Source organism: Megalops cyprinoides, chromosome 6 (genome assembly GCF_013368585.1).
Source record: "Megalops cyprinoides isolate fMegCyp1 chromosome 6, fMegCyp1.pri, whole genome shotgun sequence".
NCBI classification, from domain to species: Eukaryota; Metazoa; Chordata; class Actinopteri; order Elopiformes; family Megalopidae; genus Megalops; species Megalops cyprinoides.
Genome location: NC_050588.1, coordinates 37255102 through 37276325, shown reverse-complemented (window position 1 = coordinate 37276325; position 21224 = coordinate 37255102). Strand labels below are relative to the sequence as shown.

Genomic DNA, 21224 nt, shown 5'->3' with positions numbered 1-21224 from the left:
AAAATCACAAAAAAATATGAATGGAACAAACTTTCACAGTCATCTTTGAACGACAGTTAACACTTTAACTGCTGGATTGCCAAACACCTTTACAGAAAATGTGGCGGCTGTCTGAACGACACTAACTTTGAAAGCGTTAAAGCAAAAACAGCCATCAAACTGAGACCCAACAGAGCTTCTGGAAATCCTGGGCTGGTGATTCTTGGGGGATAATTACCAGCTGATAACATACAGGATGTACCAGGAGAGAAAGACTGACATGCCCTTTCCTGAATCTGACTGTTCCTGCATGGGGTGGAAAAATAAACACAAGAGCTACACCATGCGCTGGTGCTTCTGTGTCAGCACGTACTCATTTCATTTCTTTGACTGCTTTTTTGGATAGCGCGTGGTTACTTCCCTTCACTTTGAATAGAGAACACCGAAAGCACTGCCTCTCCTGTTTCTGGGAAAAAAAAATAAAGTCACACCATCCTGCTCTCTGATTGGCTGACCTAGCAGGCGTTCTTAGCTAACTGTCAGTTCACTTTCAGCTGGTCTGGCTCTAAAAGGGAAGAAGCCACTTCATGGATAATGTCCACAAATACTTTATGAATATATAATTTATTTAATTAAAAACATTTTTTTCAAAGATCATAATTTATAATTTCCATATGTAGTACAGATGTCTTATTGATCCCAGGTCTTTTCTTATATTTGCATCCTCAACACAATTTAATAGAACAGTGCAAGACTAATTCACTTCATGAATAAGTGTTTCTGTTTGTTAATATGCCTCAGTCACAGTGTATCTAACAGATAAAACATTTCATATTTTATTACCTAAATGATTCTGACATGAGATTCTTCCAACGACAAGACCACAAATGCGCTGTTTAGGCTAAATGTGGAATGGGTGAAGTAAGGCACACGATATGTGCTATATAAAGGCACTTCACAGTGTCATAAAACATATTCTATTAACAATGGCTTATTCATTTTAAAACAAAGCAATGACCCTACATATAAAATATCAACATAATAAAAAAGATCAGAAATGAATGAACTCACATTTTCCCTGCATTTTTACAAAACATTCTCAACGTTGCGCTTGCACATCATTCAGCGTATGAACAGTGAAAGTCTCCTCTCACCGGACCCTTGCATTTGCTGGTGAAACGATTTCGACCGAGCAGAGAGCTGCTCCAGCCATAACCACACTTGTGGTCTATCTTGCGCATGTTGTAGTGAGCTCTGACTCAGGTCTCTTTCCGTGCAGTGATGTCACTGGCGTTTGTGACGTACCCTTTCGATGTATAGTGTCTCAGTAGACTTTCCCAAGCTTTACTGCACCTCAGCAACACTTGGTTTCCTTGAAGGGGAAAACAGAGGAAATTGGACATCACACATTAGGCAAAGAAAGCCTCTGCATGTACATCCAAAGAGCTCACTTGGGCTCCGGGAGGACGGTCTCTCTCACCGATGATGCACAGCCCCTGCTGAGCCCTGGTGATCCCCACGTTGATCTGGTTGGGGTCGCCAACAAAACCCACGTGTTTAGAGAGCCAGGCTCTGCTGGGCTCTGCCTCGATCTCCTCTCGAGGACAGGAGCGCACGGTGGACAGGATAACGTAGCGCCATTCACTTCCTGGAGGAGACGACATGCTGCGGGTTACGGCAGAGCCTCGTCACACCCACCCCCTCACTGCCCTCGCAAACACAGTTAGCACATGCAGCAGGATACAAGAGGACACACTGGCTCTACACCATGCTGAGAACCCATTAAATCAAACTGCCAGTAATCCATAAAGCACTGGGTTCTCATGGCATTAACATAGGGGGGGCACAGTGGTAAGCAGCGGAGCTTGTAACCACAAGGTTGCCAGTTCAGTCCCCCACTGGGGAACTGCTGCTGTACCCTTGCATCGAACCAAGAACAGCCTCAGTAAATATGTAGTCATATAATTGGATAACATTTAACAATCGTAACCTATGTAAGCCGCTCTGGATAAGAGCGTCTGACAATAATGTACAGCCAGCTGTCAGGTGCAGGGATGCTAAGAAAAGGAGAAGGAATGATGTAAAAGGACCTTGACTCTTTGTGATGGTGCTGACTGTGATTTTGTGCATACGATTCTTCTTCAGCAGATTTTTAATCTCAGAAACCTGAGCATTGTAGGGTGACAAAATTGCGATTTGCTCCTGAGGGATGTTAGAGTTGTTTACGAGTGACTCAGCAATGCCAACCTGTTGAGAAAAAAAAAAAACACACAATTACAAGCACAACAACCATTAGGTAAAGCAAAGTATACATATACCATGGCACAATACACTGGATGTCACAGCAATAACAAGAACAAACAAACACAGGTAAGTAAATAAGCATCAACCTTGAAAGCAGCGAAAAGTTCAAGAAACAATCATCCTCAAGAGCAACATACCTTAAACTAAGGTGCACACAGACCTTATCAGTTATCTAAGAGCAACATCACCTCATGTCACGCCAAATCATGCCCCGCTAGAGTGATCTTTCATCATCCTACATTACTCAGAGCGACAAAACTTCTGCTATCAGATTTCAGCCGAAGAATGGAGAGTAACTGGTGTCACAGACATCATTGTTTACATGGCAGAAAGCCCAGCAGTATCTAATCCCATCCAGATGCATGAGTAGGCATTAGAAATGTTTGTCATTAGGAGAAATGACACCTGTAAGACCAATGTAAACCTACTGACTTGCCCCAGAAAGACTTACAACAATTCTGCTCTCCTCCCTATTTGCTTTGGAGTTTTCATTTCCCTTCTCCGTCGTCACCACAAGGCTGACCTCTTCCCCGTCTATGTGTCCAAAAACAATCTGGGATGTTTTTTGGGAATCCACTAGAAGGACACTGTTTTCCCGTTCCACTGCAGTTTGCAGTCTCCCCTGGTAGGACTCCATGGAAGGAAATTCGCAGATATCTTTGTGCTGTAAAAGAGGAACGCAGTTGAAAACTTTGCGGTTATTGTTTATTTATTTTTTTTTATCATTGTGCACTGCATGAGCTCTCATTTACTGAAGAGGGGATGACAGATTTGCGCTAAAGGCCTTACACCAACAACACAAATATCACCCGGGCTAATAACCCACAGGCATCTCTGTGCAAATTACCATTCTGTACTGCGTGTCCAGCAACACAGCCCTAGCCATGTAGCGCTCAAACAGAGACACTGACATGCCCAGCTTTCGAACCAGTGTATTTTTGACAATAGGTCGGAGCTGCTTGTGGTCACCCAGCAACACAATCTGGAACAGAAAAACAGATTGTTTTGAAAATCTCAATAGCTTGGTCACTTCCACAAATGTAAAATAATCCATCAGAAAGGGTTTCTGACTATAGCAGTTAACTATAATGTTAGAAACATTCTCTTATATAGGGTTTTCTTTCTGGAGCTTATTTGATTAGTGACACACACACCCACACACCCACACACCCAATGTGACTTCCCTCTTTATCTTCCTGTTTTGATAATACAGAACTGCTCAAAACTGTGCCCGGCTACAAGGACACATGCGAACCAGAATCAGAGACCGAAACAACGTTAGCATAAGTAGTTAACTGGCTTCCCAGATGGGAGGCTTCTTGCTAATATCAGCAATTAATTTTTTTGTTACACAACAGAGGTCAATAAGCCTCAGCTCTACAGCAGTAACAGGCTATAGATAGCTTCTAGAAATACAGCAAGTGTCATCAGTATCAGTTATGTTCTTCATGTATCATCAACATTCACACTCGCATTTTTCTTCCACAAGCATGACCCCCCTCTCCACCAAAGAAACAACAAACAAGATAAACACATACATACATACATACAAGCATAAATAAAGTTTTTAAACTTTGTGAAGGTGGTGGGTATCGGAGGGGGGGGGAGTCAGTGACCAGGAACACCAGGAGACCAGAAGACATGCTGCAATTGCCATGCGTTAATACAGACTTCAGCGGGGACCTTATGGGGTTTTGAATCACACAGAATCAGTCATTGTTAGAGGGGCTCGGGGCTCGGGGCTCGGGGCTCGGGGCTCGGGGCTCGGGTGGGGGGGATGGGGACCAAATTCACTGAGAAATTACATTTAACTGTAAACTCAGTGCAGAGGTAAAAACACACAAGCCAACCGCTTGGCACCGCAGAACAACTTAATGAACTTACTGAACAGAACAACTTAAGACACTTCTGAGAGAGGAGAGTCATGTGTGAGCCGGACACACAGACGGTGGAAGCACTGCTGGAATGAACATCAGTTTTAAGTTCTCAGCGTCAATGAAGACATGAAATGAATGAACTGCATTACAGCCTTTCTGCAGTGAGTATTAGACTCATAACACGCTAACCTACTAACTCCAAACACCAGAGTGCGTCTCGAATGCAAGTGTCTCACAAAACCCCACGAATAACATAAGATAACATTATTGTCATTCAGCAGACACGACTATCTAGAGCAGATCAGACGTCAGATCAAACGTACCTTCTCAGGTTTAAAACTGACCAATGGAATGAGAGCCTGGGGCTCTGTTGCCATGGCGCACTCGTCGATGAGAATCTGCCGTGCGCTGACGGTCTTGGTCAGGTTTGGCGTGGAGGCGGCAGTGCAGGTGCAGAGTATGACATCATGCTTCTTCAGCTCGTGCAGGCGTGCCTGGTTCAGCAGCTTTTTGTACCTGTGGCAGGAATTACACACGCGGCCTGAGACGATATGCTCGCGATACGAAATTATCACCGAACAATATTCCCCCGGGGAATAATGCTGACAGGAAAACAAAAATCTGACATGACTGATCAAGTTAATTTCTATTTCTTTCCTTTGTTCATATATTAACCCCCTAGCCATGCCAATATTCATAGTATGCCATGGGTCTGAGTGCAATATCACCAAATCAATGGATCCACAGCTGGCTGGACTTAAGGTTAGCTACTAAGCTACATAAAGTAAGAAAAGAGACCTATTTTAACGAGTTTGAGCTGCCAATGAATGTAATAATTGACTATTATTAACCCAAGTATATTACTTACGCTTCGACCTCATCATCTGTCAGCTCCTCCCCCTTTGATTCATTGGCCAACCTGATCTTTTCATCATAGTGTAATATTTCTTGAGAGTGTGGATTCTCTGGTTCCCTTATACGATGATGCATAGTGATAGACCTGAAACAGGAACATTGTTAAAAAAATGATACTGTTGTCTCATACCTGACATTGTCTATTGTTGACTAATGATATCTAATGATTTTGCTACTGTTTACCACACACACACATGGACACACACACACATATATCACATCACATTAAACTTAAACTTACAAAGAGGCGTGACAGTTACTATGTTAATTATTTGATTTTAAATAATAAAATAGCATTTTGCAACATTTTGGGATGGTTGCAGTGCATTCATGGGCAATTTTCATAATCTCCATTTTAATAATGATCTAGCTACCTGTACCTCAAGTGACCAGCATTCAAATTTCTGCACTTGAGCTAAATTTTCTTATAGACATATTAGAGGACACTATTACAGGGTTCATAATCCGTTTGTGTATAGTTTTGTCAAAAGAACAAGCAGTTTTATGCTTTCTGCTAATTTCCAGTTTAACGGCTATCTTAAGTGTGTCTCTTCTTCACAGTCATTATTTACTATACAATGTACTTGATCTCGGGCCTCGATCGCTCCTGACGAAGCGACTTTCGAGACAGCTGAAGGATGCTTCCAGGATAGGGATACTCCAGCATCTCCATCTGCCGGCTGTACACTCGGAGCGGTTTTAGCTTGTCCCCGAACTTCATTAGATACTCTGTGGGGAAGCACAGAATTGAGACAAGAGGGTTCACTGACCGACCTACGAAATCCGACGATGGAAATTTTACGGTATTGACGACAGCGGGATGTGAAGTTACTTGCCAGCAATGACGTCAACTGATTTGTTGGAAGGGCCACAGTAGAGAATGACCTCTTTCTTGTCTTTGTCCTTAGGGTCCTCGTACTGCCTGGGTATCTCCGAGTTCAGCACGAAAAACCAGTACACAATGTAAGCCCCCACCACAGTTTTTCCAGTTCCTGGGAAGAAGAGAGAGGTTTACACATCTCAATCAGACACTTCAATCAAGCAAAGCACTATGAAAATCAATCGCTGACTGTTCTTACTACCATTATTACTGTTAGAATTAACATGAAAATAAATAATACTGACACCTCCTTTTCCTTCTCAGAAACGGTTTTACAGTCTGAAACAGTGCACATACAGTATTACTAATACTCTCCAAAGACAAAAGGAAAGGCAGATAAGAGACAAAAAAAAGAGTCAAAAAAGAACAGCTAACATGGTCTCCATGGTGTGAAATTAACGCTTGTCCAAATACACAAGTGGAATTTAATTTGCACAAGTACGCATATTATTAATAAAAAAGGTTATTGATGTAGTAATGGACAGCGAATATTGGTGTAGTAATGGACAGCGAATATTGGTGTAGTAATGGACAGCGAATAAGGGGTGTTGCTGGCTAGCTGTGAATACCCAAAACTGCACCAGTCCACGAGGGTTTCCCATGCCTCTGGGTATGTTACCTGGTGGCCCCTGGATGAGAGTGAAGTTGTTCTTCAGGGCTTTTTCTATCGCAGCGTACTGACTCTCGTTCAGCATTGGGAGTCCTGGAGGCGGCTCGTTCCTCATCAGTCTCCACCTTGGGACCGGTGTGTCTGAAGCTGCCGATTTAAAACGAGGACAAGAACAAAACAAACTATTTCAATGGCTGAAACAAACTGACAAATGCTATTTTGCCATTAAAGCTACTCTAACAACAACAACAACAAAATCCTCACAAAACGTGAGATACGATTTAGGATATGGGTCATTATTTTTAATTTCATTTTAAATGCGCATTGTATAAGCTTACCTCCTTTTGGAATCTTCCATCCAAGCACAATTTTCTCAACGAGTTCGTTTGCGGATCTGAGGTTATTTACAGCATTCTCTTTGCGCCTAGGAAGCAGGAAATTTCAAACAACTGTAACTTCTGTCAAGGACTACACAGTGCTTTCAAATTTACCTTGATTTGGCATGTATTCCATTTTACTGCAAGTATGTGATTTCCTTTGCTTTCCTTTCGTTGAGAATTAGTTTTACTGTGGAGTAAGTTTCCATTTTCATTCATACGTCAACAACTGTGGCTGTGACACATTTGAGAAACTCAGCTGAATTGAACAGGACACGACACGATCCTGTTTTTCCCCTGTCCTGTCTTTACTTACTCTCAGCTTGATTCAGTGTTTGGTTTAGTCATTTCACTGAATAATGTCCCACGAATATGACCATCTCTTCCCGTTCATGTAAACAAAGGTAAGTTTGCATCCACAATCAATAGCACACATAACGCATATTCCTTCTGTAATCTAATAGTCATAATACTTACACATCAGGAAGAAGCTTTGGGATGATCTCAACTGTGAACTTTGTGCTGTTCTTGAACACAAAATCTGGAGTGGTGTCCATGGGCAAGTGATTGATGTAGAAGTCCACTTTTATGACTTTCTTTGATAACTTTCCCGTTTCTGATAAAGCAGTAGTGACTCCATGGGCCACCCAAGTGAAACTGCTGGGATCCACTTCAGATTGGTCAAGAGTGGAGGTCTGCTTCAGGTCCCTTTTCCGAATGCATAAGAAGCACTTGGCAAGGTTACACTCAATAGCCCAGTCTTTAACGATGGCTTTGGGCAGGATAAAGCTGCCTTCCAGTCTGGAGCCACGATTCCACGTCAGCTCCAGGTCCTCTATGATGATGCTATCACTTTCATCCACGGCGGTGGAGGCAGACTCCATTTCGCAAAGTGGCCTCCAGATCCTCGCGTACTCCTCAATGCTGGAGTACAAGGGCCTGGTTTTGTACTCCGCGCACTTGGAGAAGCAGTCGACGGGACTGTGAGCGTGGTTCACACACACCTCGAACTTGGCGTTGACGTTCAGCAGCTGCACAGCTGGCGTAAGGATCCCCTGCTTAATTTCGGTCGTCATTTGGACCGGAAGCGTGTCTCCGCATTTTAACTCCAGGGCGAGGTCGATGTAGTGCTGGGTCTCGACTTTGCTGAGCTGAGTAGAGGAGGTTGCCCCGTCTTCGTGAGTATCCTTTAGGCATGGCATGCTCTTTTGCCCTGTCAGTCCCGTGTGTGTAGTTAGTATGATGGAAATGGCTGTGTCCCATTTCTCCACCTTCACCGCTTCAAGAATGTTTTGCCAGGCCTTCAGTGGGATGTCAGTGCATGGGTTGCAACGTTTCAACCTTTTAAGCTCAAGATGGGTTTCTGCGGTTTCAACTGAGTACACCCTTCTTCTCCATGTGAGCTTCATGTGACCTTCATCTTTGTCAAACAATGGTTGGTCCTCAAGTAGCAAGTCCCTGTACAGAACAGGAAAGGAGTCTGGCATAGTGTCTTTGTCAAAGGGGAATGACAACCGGAAACTCTCTCCCTCCGGCTGCACATCAGTCACGAACGCCAGCTTTTGAGCATTTTGTTTTTTCAGGTTTACCGCAAGGACGAGGGTTTCGGCCTTCTTTTGGTACTCATCTGCCTTTTTGTTGTTATTCTCGAACTGCTGACACAGCATGTCAATCTCTGGCGTGGAATATGGGACCGGAGTACGGTTCAGGATCGCATGGAGGAGCCTCTGAAGGATCACGTCCAAGTAGCTGCGGATGGGCGATGACGCCTTCGTGTAAGAATCAAGCTGCAGGGAGTAGTGGCCAACCTTGGCGGCCGGGGCCGAGTTAGCACGGATGATGTACGCTTTGCCGAGCAATCTTCTGAATTCCGACGTGACGGGGAGCAGCTGTGGGTGGATGTCGTCGGTGTTGATCAGGTCGGCTATTTTGTCGATTTCCCTGCGCCGAGCAGCGGACTGGAGCTCCTTCCACAGATGAGTTAACACGCAGAAGCTTCTAATTCGCGAGGGCTGTTTGACACTGCCGATGTGGAACGTCAAGTGATTTGACATTGGTATGAGGTCCTTATACCTCTCTTCTAGGTCTCTCAGGTGTTCAGAACTGGGCCTCGCCTGGCACCTAAGAGGAGTAAAATTAACTGTTTCATTTTTCTCGATCAGGAACTCAGATACAGAATTGTTGAACATTATCATCAGCTCTTCAATCATCTGATGGGATTTTCTTTTCCCTAGGGACTTCCCGTTGTCAGGCTGTGCGTAGTGCCAGTCACCCTGAAGCCTGGCTTTCCTGTGCTCTCTAGAAAAAAGATAGGCAACAGCCAGACAACCTTCCAGTGTGTCAAAGCGGACCCCGTTGCCGCAGTGTTTTGCGATGATATCTTCAGCTTCTTCATAAGACAGCTTTCTGTCTGATTTTATGCGAGACAGCACAAAGTTACTATTGACGATCCTGTTTGTTGTCTTTTCCACTTCCACAATCAAAGAAACTGCGTTGCGATCACTTCCTGGCAGAAGACTCCACTGATTGACATGATCTCTCGGGAACATGTATTTTGGCTCTACTTTCGTATTTTTGGGCGGATAATAAGTAACTCCACGTTTTCTTGCTTGGTCGTCTAAGGGGCTACCCTTAGGTATAATACTTGCCACGTCTGCAATGTGCACTCCAAGTTCATAGTGGCTGTCCAACTCCTTGACACTGATCGCATCGTCTAAGTCCCTGGCAGTTTCAGGATCAACAGTGAAAGTGATTACATTCCGGAAATCCAATCGATTCCTTGCGCCCAACTGCGCATCTGCACGCATCTGGGTCGCAGACAAGACACGACTAGGGGGAGACTGTTCGAGACGTAGTTCCATATCCAGAAGCTTTAGCCCCTCCTCCAAAGACGTTCCCATGGGAATAACGTCTGTGACCTTCCCTAACGGGAACAGACAGTGTTCTTTCCAGAGCACCACCTCCACAACAAACACGTGGTTCCGCTTTGATTTCTCGTTCAGGATTTGGTACCTTTCGATCTTCCAGTTTCCATTGTCAAGCTTCCATATTGGGATCTTGTTGCGATGCCTCTTGCTGCACAGAATTCGAATTTTGGTGGCACTCTTGTTTAGGGGCACCATGACCTTGGAGACAACGTCACTGTCGTCCTCCTGTTTTCTGTTGTCGTCATCTTCGAAAGTGCACACAAATACTTGAGAAGATTCAGCACTCTTGGTGATGCCCAAAACCTTCCCGAAGGCAAGACCTCTCTCCTTCGTGGTAATTTGCACTACTACCTCATCACCAGAAAAGGACATGCCCATATTCTCTCTTCCTTTGATTTGGACATGCGCGACAGGGTTGTCAAATGGCATGACATAACCTGTGTTAAACTTTTCCCTCACCAGTTCGCCATATTTGTACATGTCTGGCTTCGTTCTCACCAAGTCCAGCAGCGCCTCTTTCTCAGTGTTGGAGTAATATGCTCTCCTTTCTTGACAGCTTTTTTCTCCATCACCACTCTCTGAATTGTCCGCGTAGGATACGTGGTAATTGGCAGTGTTGTTATCTTCCATCAGCTGCTGCAGTATCTCGTCCGTGTTGGCCTCTTCCCCTGACGTGACCCCTTCGAGATCGTCAATGTCCTTGCTTTCGGCCCTCTGAAACATCGAGATTTCCCTCACTTCCTGTTCCACGTGGTCCTCCGTGAGGTGCCGAGGTTCAGCGCTGCTCTTCCTGATGCACTGCTCGATGTAGCTCTTCCAGATCTTCGAGCACCTCCCGAAGTAGCACAGAGCCGCGGCGTCCCCCACGACCACGACCTGGGACTGCGCTCTGGTCATAACAGTGTTCAGCACCCTCGCATCGTTGAAGAATTCCAGGCAGGCCGTGTCAGAGGAGCACAAGCTGTCTCGCGTGTGAACGGTCGTCATCACTACGACCCGGAACTGCTTGCCTGTTTAAGAAGACATAACGACACACATATTTAATATTACATTGCACACATTGGGTTTGAGCCAGGTAATCTTCCACATGCAATGCAATTTCAAAGCCAATATTTGCACGGGCTCAGGTACATGTCTATCTGGTGTGTCAGGTGGGGTAGTAGTAATGCATAATGTGCTAAGCATAAATGCATTGGGGTAGACACCCGTTAGCCAGAAATGTGTGATACCATAATGCACATGTTAATATGTGAATATTCCCTAGTAAGCTACAAAATGATTTTTACTGATACCTTGAACATTGCTCACATTTTCCACGGTTACTCTGCCAAGACTTATCTTCTGTAGTTCTTTCCTAATAATAAAAACCTATAAAGGAAAGGGGAATAGTCAGGAGATACTGGTTTTCTGCACAAATATCCCAAACATCTCATCTATACGTTAATGTTAAATTATTCACTGGCAAATAAAACAGAAAAAAGGCAATTTTTTTAGTCTGCAGTGCCTTCCTTTTTAAGATTGTATTGTAGGTTTAATTTACCAATAGTTAATATTTAGCCATATGTTTACAAAACTGCTTACAAAAAATGCTTATAATGGCCATTTACCTGGCTTCCCTCAGAAAGAACACAAATAGTCCTCTGTTCTTTATTCCCCCACTGGGCTGGCCACTCGTCAAATAGCCTTCGGACTATGCTTACAACGTGTGCAATCTCGTCCAGATTGTACCAGGACATCGTCGCCGTGTCTAAATGGCACTCCCCGCGAACATGGTGGAACCTCAGAGGATGGCACTTGGGGTGTGGAGGCACATTTCCACTGGCCTTGATGGCATCCCGTGTGCCGACGTAGAAGTGAGCGGACACAAAGTCCACTATTTCCTGAGTGGAGCGGTAATTTTCGTTTAAGATGATTCTGCTTTTCAAAGCCACAGGGTTTTTTTCTTCGGCCTGGTAGTAGTGGAAGAGGCGATTGAGCAGGGTGTGATTGGAGCGTTGGTCCTCGTCCACTGAGAAGAGCTTTGGCCCCATCTGCATGTGATCTCCAGCTAAAACCACTCGCGTTCCTGCTCCCGCCAGACCGAGGGGTATCAGAGCTTCACACTCCAGCATCTGAGACGCCTCATCGATCAGAATGTGGGTAAAGTAACCGCCTGGCAGCTTCAGGTCATGGAAGTACCTCGCCATGACCGTTGTTGTTATGACGACCCGATGAGAGTCCAAGGTGGCTCTTTTAGGAAATGCGAACGACTGGCCATCAAGGTGGCAGTACTGCAGGGTGACATCATCGGTGGCAATCTTAGAAACTCCTCCTTTATCTGCCTTCACTCTCAGAGGTTTGGCTTCAAGGTGTCCTGCATTCACATAGTGATGGAAATGGTCCTTCACATATAAATCTGCAGAGCTAAAATAGAACAACATCAGCTGTATTAGTTGCATACCCTTTTAATATTTTAATTTTTTGTGTGTGTTTCAACATACAAAAATAAAATTTTACTCCCATGTGAGAAAACTAGGCCATTATTTAAACATGAGGTCAGGTTAAAACAACAAACTTGTTGCCTTGCCACACACAAACTAAATAAGCACTATTCTTAACCAATGCCCCCCCGTGTTGACCTCTTTACTCTCATTTAACCCAACCCTACATTTTTTCAAAACAATAAATTTGTGCTATCTGTTATGTCTGAAATGAATAGTTAATAATACAGCTATGAATTAAATGTAACATCACACATCTTTTTTCACTTTTTCCCCTTTTTGTAACTGTCAGAATCCTCAAATGCACATTGGGCTCCTCTCACCATCATAACCTCTGCGATCATGCAGAAGAGCTGAAGTGTGAGCCTCGTTAGTGCAGTAGATAGCATGTCAGTCTCACAACCTGAAGGTTGTGAGTTCGAGCCTCAAACTGGGCACGGAGGTTTTGGGCCGGCAGTGTAGCATAGTGGTTAAGGAACAAGACTCATAACCAAAAGGGTGCCGGTTCAATTCCCCATAGGGGTGCCGCTGCTGTACCCTTGGGCACGGAACCTAACCCACAATAGCCTCAGTAAATACCCAGCTCTATAAATGGATAACATTATAAAAACCTGTAACTGATATAAGTCGCTCTGGATAAGTATATACCAATAATGTAATGTAAAGTGGGAGAAATGCAGTATCATGTGGTACACTTGTATGCACTAACAGCTACTTTTTACAGACACCCCCCCCCCCCATTTACATCATATCGTGACCTCCAGAACACCTTTCAGTACGAATCGAGCACTGGCTAGACACCTTGCCAACCTGGATGGGTGAAACTACGAGTAGCGATTACCTGTTCGTATGGGTGCAGATCAAGACTCTGGTTCCAGGCTGACGCACAAGCTCCTTTGCTGCTGTGGCCAGGGTGAACGTTTTCCCCGTTCCAAAGGGTCCGTAAATTAGCAGGGGTGCCACAGTCCTCCTGCCATCTGAATCCCCAAGGATGAAAGACATGGCCGCATGCTGCTTAGTGTTGAGCCTGGGGTATTGTCCGTGGTGCTCCGGAACACAGCACTGCCTCAGGTCTGGTAAAACCATCCCTACATCTGGAAGGAGGTCGACGGCCTTGTGCCTCTCGCAGAACTGCAGGCGGTTCAGCTGAAACTGGACTTCCATCTCGCAGGAAGTGCCGTTCAGGAGGCGCAGTTCAGAGCAGCATCGTTTGGAGAGCTTCAGGTAAAGTCTGTTCTCGCTGATGACATCTGGGAGGATGACAGCTTCGTACACCCGATTGCACCGGTTTACCGTGGAGGATGGAGCTACGAGGGCTGACCGCACGGCTCTCTTCAGGATGAAGCCCTCCGGCGTGTCAGGGGTGAGCACATACGACATAGGGACTGCAGCAAAGAGCTCTCCAGGCAGAGCGATCTTCATCCCACACCCAAGCCCACAGAGTTTATTAGTCAGGCCGACAGTCACCTGCACACAGAGTCTGGGAGATTGTAGATAAAATGTGTGTGATCAAAACTCTGCAACACGCACCATCAGGACCTTCACATAAGGGAATCTAAAAACGCACTTTTAAACTGCTCACTGCCCTGAGCCTTTGTTTGTGATCTCTATATGGTTAACAAGCAGAGTTGCGGTCAGTTCTGTTTCATTTCAGTCAATTCAAGAAATTAAATTTAATTCATGAATTGAAACTCATCCTACTCCCAAATATTGAATATGGGAGGAGGCTGGTTTGCGGCAGGATGTATAAAGGCCAGAGACAGAGTAACAGGACGGTACAAATCACAATGCAGCAAAATGTAGCCAATCATTGTTAAGAAGACCTCAATAACCCTATGTAAACCTTCGTTTTTCCCAGGACCCCAATGAGGAAGTACTGAGCTGGTGTCAGAGTGGCCTCCCATATTTAAATGAACTGTCTCTCTCTCAGCCTCTGTTGGACCTGGGTGTGTCTTAGCAAATTTAAAGGGAGGAAAATAATTTAAGTTTAGTGTATAGCAAGGATTGTGGTTCCCTTTGCATTTATTTTATTTATTTATTTTTTTACCATCAAGCGAGCATGTCATGTACCTTTAACTTTGTATTCTTAGTGTTCTTCATGTGCACTTTCCTTTCTCACCAAACTGACTTACTGTAACCCAATCTCTGTATACTGATTTAATATGATGTACTCACATGCTACCACCGCAAACACTGAAGAAAAACAAGGTGCAATTAAAAGTGATCAAAAGGGGAAAGAGCCATAGATGGACAATTGTTAAACGTACACACTTGCTATTCATGCCAAGCCAACTTAAAATGCTCTACAGAAATGTACAGATCCACTTTTTCAAGCTCGCTTGTTTCCTGTGTTTTAATTTTCCCTTATTACAGCACTTTTCAGAAAACCAATACAACCGCTAAAATATCTTAGTCATTATTTTAGCCCTGCTCCTTACCACTATGCTACACTGCTGCCCTAGCCTCAACTTGAACCATTCCTCATTCTTCATTTATCATTACAAAATGGTCACTTTTTTCCATTACCTGGACACCACCTCCTCTTGTGCCAGCTCCTCTGTGTAAAGGAAGCTGTGCATTCTCTCCCTGTAGTTCTGGCTGGTGATGGAGATGCTGCTCTCAGATCCTGGGCTGTACTGCAGGTTTATCTGAGGAGGCTTGTACTCCTTCAGTAGCTCTTCCTCGGCTTCGCTCTTGTCCAGACAGGGAATGATGTGCCTGTTTCCCTGGTGCCACCTCTCCAAACTCTGCACTGTAGGCATCTGGCTCTCTGCTGCCTCCACAGGCTGGATGGAGCTGTGCTGGCCTACTCTCACCTTAAGCTTCTGCAGCAGCACTGGCCTCATGTCGAAGTCAAACACCAGCCACTGCTCATACAGGCCTGGGCTGACAGCCTTGAAGGAGACAGGAACATCATAGGACATGTCTGAGGTGCAGAACCTCTCTCCTGTAGAGTACGTGCAAGGATCTTCAAGACTGACTTCCCCTAGGGTAAATGTAGCTCCAGACTCCTGTTTCAGTAAGGCAACATGGGCAAGTAGTCTCTGTAGACAGACAACAACAAAAAATTTATTGCATTTTCTGGTAAGCAACATCCTTCCTAACACCCAACCTAACTTGACTAGAGTCATTTCGCAGTCATTGCTTTGTACATATTTGCCATTTTTGACCACATTCTTCATGCAAATGCCGCAGTGAATCCCTACGCGCAGAAACAGGAAGGACAGCTGTGAGCACGGCTGTCCGTGGCAGAAATGCAAACGCAGAGATTCAAAGCTCTCTGTCACCTCTGTGTTAATCTGAAATATCCATCGCAGCTCACAGTCAGCCCGCTCACATTCCACACTCAGCTCCATATCGTGCGTGACAGTGACATCATCAATGTGCTCCGACATCTACAACAAAGAAGTGGGAAAGAAACAGACAGAATTAGGCTTTGGCGCATGCAAATTATGGGAATTTCTGTTATAGCTGCAATAATTGCAAAGAGTAAAAACCATAAATATAACATCACGGCCATCTGTCTTTGTAGAAAAGAAAGAAATAACTTCATATGTTTTTGTTCTACTGCCTAAGTGGTTTGCCAATTTCCTTTCTACACCTAAGAAATACTAAGGAAAGTATACGTTCTTAAGTAACATTTGTGAAACCTAATGTGAATCTAGGAGGGTACTGTGGTATGTGTGGTCGGTGTTATTCTTGGTGGGCAGTGTCTGTGGTATTGTTATGCCACTCTGCTCTGCCCCAAAACCAAACTCCACGCAAAGAATTCAAAACAGTTAAAGTTCATTTGCAGTGTTGGAAAAAAAAAATACAATAACGTGGTCGTGTCAAACGTCAACGCTATTATGATTTTGAACGTTGCCAGGAGTGCCTCTGACTCACAATGTGGACTTCATTGCTGCTGCTCCTGTACTCCTGCAGTACGCGGTCCCTGTAGCATGTCAGGCCTTGTGCTTCGACGCCGCGCTGGATCTCCTGGGCCTCTCTGGTTTGCATCTGCCACTCCTGCAGCTCCTCCACACAGTGAGCTTTGGTGCACCTTTCACCGTATTCGCAGGTCTCTGGTCTAAAGGGAAGTTGCAGTGCACACACGTTCACACATGAGCTCCATGCCCTGAATGCAACTCCAAATTCTTCCCCTACTAGTTTGTATTAACTCTCCTCCTTAGGGTAGCCCATAGATGGAGATTTTTTTTTTTTTTTTAACTTTTGGTCCATACTTAACAGTACTCATACCTGGATAAAGCAAGTTAAAGTAAAAAGATATATATATAACTGTATTTATTATATTACAGTATGATGGCATCAAACACATTTTAGGTCCTAGTCCCTTTTAAGATACAAAGAGTCAAAAGCGTTTTCTGTTTTTTGTATACTTAATGTACAGCTGAAATTTTCTAACTATAAAATCAGCTTTTAAGCTGGTCAGAGATCGAGTGCATACCTTTCACACAGTGAGAATTCTTGCTTGCGATTGTGTGGTGGGGGACGGTATTTCCACTCTATGGTGCTGTCCTCAGAGATCATTCGCGCGTGCTCCAGGGAGGCGCAGTGCTTGACAAAGCTTTCCTTCGACGAGCACGTCAACAGACAGGCCTTACAGTAGATCTCCACCTTGCCCGCGGGGGTGTCGGCCTCGGGGACTTGCGGGGCAACTAGGGGGCGCCTCTTCTGTGACAGCAGCACCAGCTCCTTCCGGCTGAACCCGCCGTTAAGCTCCTCCTTCCACACCGCCATCTCCACCTCGCTGTGGGCCAGCTGGCAGCGGGTGAGCCTGTGCCAGCAGGGCAAACCCTTGGCAACATGGCCGCAGTACCGCAGGCTGTGGAGCGGAGGCGGCCGCCGGATCTCGCTGTACACCCTCTTGCCCTGCCCTTCCGCCAGCTGGTGGACCAACGCCGGCTTCCACTCGTGGGCCGCCTCTGATGCGCACGTGTTGCTCCAGGTCTTACCCGCGATCGTCTGCGGGCTGCTGTAGAAGCATCTCTCGCAGAGCTCCAGGAAGTCCCCCCCGAACTCCGTCAAGATCTTCTGCGCGACACCGATCTGTTTCGGGGCGTGCCTCCCGGCCTCCGCCACGAGCCTCACCAGAGTGCCGTGATCCACGCCGTGGTGTTTTTGTATGGTCCACACTGTAGCCTCCTCTTTGCTTCTGGCGAAGGTGCATCGGTTTCTGTGCTTCTTGCACCCGGAGCCCTCTTTAAAGAACCAGCACACTTCGTACTTGCTGGGGTTGGGGAATTCAGGGCGACGGGATATGTGCCTCCACTGTTTGCCATTGTCTCTTCCTTTGGCCAAAAGCAGATCTCCTCTGCACTGATGGCTAAGGGTCTTCAGAGAGTATGTGACTTCATTTTCCTTGTTAGTACAGAGCAAGCAGGCAAGCTTCAAATCGCACATCTGGAGAATATCACTCAGAATGTGTCTGTTTGATCCTGTAGGTGCCATTGCTTTATGTCCAGATCACCACGTCAGGCTGACATTACATTCATTTCATTTAGCAGAAGTTCTTATCCAGATCGACTAAGCTTTAATGCAGCAAGAGCAGCATGCAGAAAGTGCAAGTAATGTGTTTGTTAGGTTTTACAGTTTCAGTTCCAGTTGCACTGAACATGCTCGATATTCACACATGCACAAAAAAGCATGCACTGTGTCCTCTTTGAATTTGTAGAACCTAAAGGAAAGAGAAATATAAATGAGGAACATTCCCAGCACACAATTATGAACATTTACACCCAACACTCCTTACACAAAGGTCCTTTTCAACAACAACAATAATAATAATAATAATAATAATACAGTGTTGCAAGGTTTTCACAGCATGCCTGCTGATATAACTTTTATCCAGCTGTCATACACCATCATTTCTCATTTTTAAAGGGGAAGAAAATATAAGGTACGTACCACTGACATCAGCTGATATTATTTAATAACAAGTATCTTGCTTAACTTCTGAAGAATACACTACGTTAACAACAAACTTTTCAGTACAGAAATCTTGCGTTTTCCCAAATGTGTGATCACAGGGAATTGCAAATCTCAAAACGTCACAGTCTCATGACTGAGCAGCCTTGTCACATGATTTTAAGTTTTTAACACACCTGTTGACCTTTGGACAGTCATAAATAACGTAATTGTTCAAAAGCATTTGTCACCATGGCTGAAACTGATCAGTCATTACATTAATTATATTTAATTAATTAAATGACACTTAATTGTAAAAAAGGTAGTTCCCCACATCAAAATGCGAGAGTGAGTTGGAAAACGTAACCTTTGATTTTCCGCATTGGCAAGCTACAGCTCTTGATGCAGGAGTGGACAAAAACGAGGAAGAAAGATTTCAGTATGAAAAAGATTTTGAGCTTACCACTTCCTGGAACATTGCATCTGTTTTATATTCAGTCTAATGTGCAGTCATAAAAATGTGTGTCTGAGAAACCACAAAAATGCATATTGTCAAAGCTTGGAAAACCAAAATAAAAACTAAACACAACCTCGGTTGTAAGCTTGCTTCAGGGCCTTCATTAGGATTGCATTACAAAAGTAATCTGAATTGTTTTATAAAAGTAAAGAAAAAAGAGCAAATTAAAATGTTGTAATAATTCTCAGTTTGTGGGTTTCTTTCTATTTGTGAAGGAGGCATTTTCCCCTGTACCTGGAAACTTTTTGATCACATTTTTTTTGTTTGTATTTGTAAATCAAATGTTTTGTGTAACTATGTAAGGGAGGACCACTTGTCTAATCGCCAATCCAGATCTACAACACTGGATCTACTTAAATCAACTGCATTTAAAACAGCTTAGCTGTGATTTTGTTATTGTGTAGTGGAACCACCCATTCGTTAACGAGCCCTACCTGCCTGGTTAGAGTCCTCTTAAATACAGGTGTGTGGTAGCAAGGCAGTGTCTTTTTCAACAATGTAGCTATGCCGCACTCTGGCTGGGTTGTTGTAGTGGTTAAATTTTGTATTGGTACATTTGCACCTTCATTTTTTTATTTGTTATTTTTTTAATGTATGTGTGGTGCTTTGGCCAGTGCAATGCTTTTTTTGGGGTCTATTTCAATGTGCCTTGGCCTTAAAAATAGGTATGTTTTGTCAGTCCTTAAAGGCTTTGTAGGTACCTGGATTTACATATGGAACTCTCCAAAGAAAAAAGGGTTTAGTTGCCAGGACAACCAATCCCTGCCTTACAGATACTATGCCACAGCAAGGGTGCTGCAAGGGCATAGCCGGTCCTTCAGGTTTTGGAGTTAGTGTTCACTAAGGAATTTATTTACACTTACAATATGGAGCAGTTGCACTAATGGGCATTGAAAGGGCCAGTACCCATACAGGATTACATCGGTTTTACTACATTTAGCGTTTATTATCAGTTATGTAGTTTCAGTTGCACTGTATAGCCTACTTGAAAGCGTCGGTCTGTTATGTGAGAAGTACAAATAACAGACCCGAATATTTAACGATTTTTACCATTTTAAATTTTGCATTTTTGTGAAATATTACAAATTTTGTAGTTTTTACTATCATATCAGTGTCTTGTCATATACCTGGTATTTGGCTAATAAACACATTAAAAACTTGATTTTCACCTCCAGTATGTATGTATATAATGATCAAATCACAATCAAATTGCACTGGCAAACGAGTCTGCCTCTCCATGCAAGGTCACTGACTGAAGCGTTTCACAACATCAGAATTCACCCTGAGCTTAAGAAACTCCAGTCCTTACATCAAGCATGGTAGTATCGTATCGGCATCACGTGTCTAGTTAGCATGAAAAACAGGTTGATGGCGGATTTCCATCTTAATTCGTTTTCCTCAGTCGGTTATCAGAAGTAACTTTAAAAGTTTCTTTCCAAACTTCCCTACACAAAATGACGTTTAATTTAAATTTTTTTAGTTTAATTGCGGTATCGGCTTTGAACCTAAACTAACACTTAGTGGTAGTGCCGGTGCTGGTGATAGTATGTATGAGCAGCGTTAGACAGTTTAATTTAAGTAAAAATATAAATAATAATCCATTCAATAAACCGAATCTAATCTACAGAGCGAACGTGCTGCACGATACTCGGATCCCAAGTGATGATGTCGCTTTAATTTTTTATTAATATGAATATGCTTAAAGGCAGATAAAGCTCGACACTGGTGTTTCAATCATTGTTTGGGCTAAGCAACATTAAAATTACGTACTGTCAGACACTTTAACAAAGTTCGTCTAACGGCTTGCCTCCGACAGCCACTTTGATCGTTATTTCATTTCCATTTCACATTTGACTTGTTATTACAGTTATTGAATTTGCAGCGCATATTCTGTTAGCTATAACTCTATATTTATTATTATGGATGCGAATCTTTTTAATGTAGCACAGCGACAAACAGCAATGAGAATTAAAAGATTATGGGAACAGCGAACTTACCGCCATTGAGACGAAGAGTAAGAAGTGGATGAGGCGACAAGAGAAACCCAGATTTATATTCGGATCCATATTCAGGAAGTGACAGAACATTACAGATAGTCACGACCCGTATCATTCGATTGCTACCTTCTCTACCCACCCTCTCTTTTGATAAGCTATGGCAATATTTGCTTATTTTGCATCGCCAAGGTGATTTCGGTAACCGATAAACCAGACAAACTTGACATTCTAGCATTTATTTTGAACGATGAGCGCATCACTTGCACCTCCCTCGTTTCGCTGGGTTTCGTTTCTACAGTGCGGTTGTTCGCCAGAGTTTCGTTTCCAAGCCAGACCAGATGCGACAGCACCGAGCTATTCGCTTATCATTTTACTGAATGGTACATCCATGATATGAAAATATGAAAACTGGATGGCATCCCATGCTCTGATCAGCGAACAACTCAATGCAGTT

At 44.0% G+C, this 21224-nt stretch overlaps 1 protein-coding gene across 1 annotated transcript; it reads right to left on the bottom strand.

Moving 5' to 3' along the window:
* Positions 1–1063: 1063 nt before the first annotated feature.
* On the bottom strand, positions 1064–20840 carry LOC118779044 (helicase with zinc finger domain 2-like). Its single transcript, XM_036530901.1, has 20 exons — positions 20771–20840; positions 16797–18026; positions 16235–16418; positions 15637–15744; positions 14876–15393; positions 13191–13829; positions 11477–12272; positions 11162–11237; positions 7420–10879; positions 6904–6989; positions 6575–6712; positions 5912–6067; positions 5660–5804; positions 5029–5160; positions 4484–4676; positions 3131–3265; positions 2735–2947; positions 2070–2226; positions 1460–1627; positions 1064–1351 (listed from the first exon to the last, which is right to left on the bottom strand). Exons 2-20 carry the CDS (start codon positions 17798–17800, stop codon positions 1239–1241), a joined length of 8421 nt encoding a protein of 2806 aa, XP_036386794.1. The 5' UTR covers positions 17801–18026; positions 20771–20840; the 3' UTR covers positions 1064–1238.
* Positions 20841–21224: the final 384 nt, after the last annotated feature.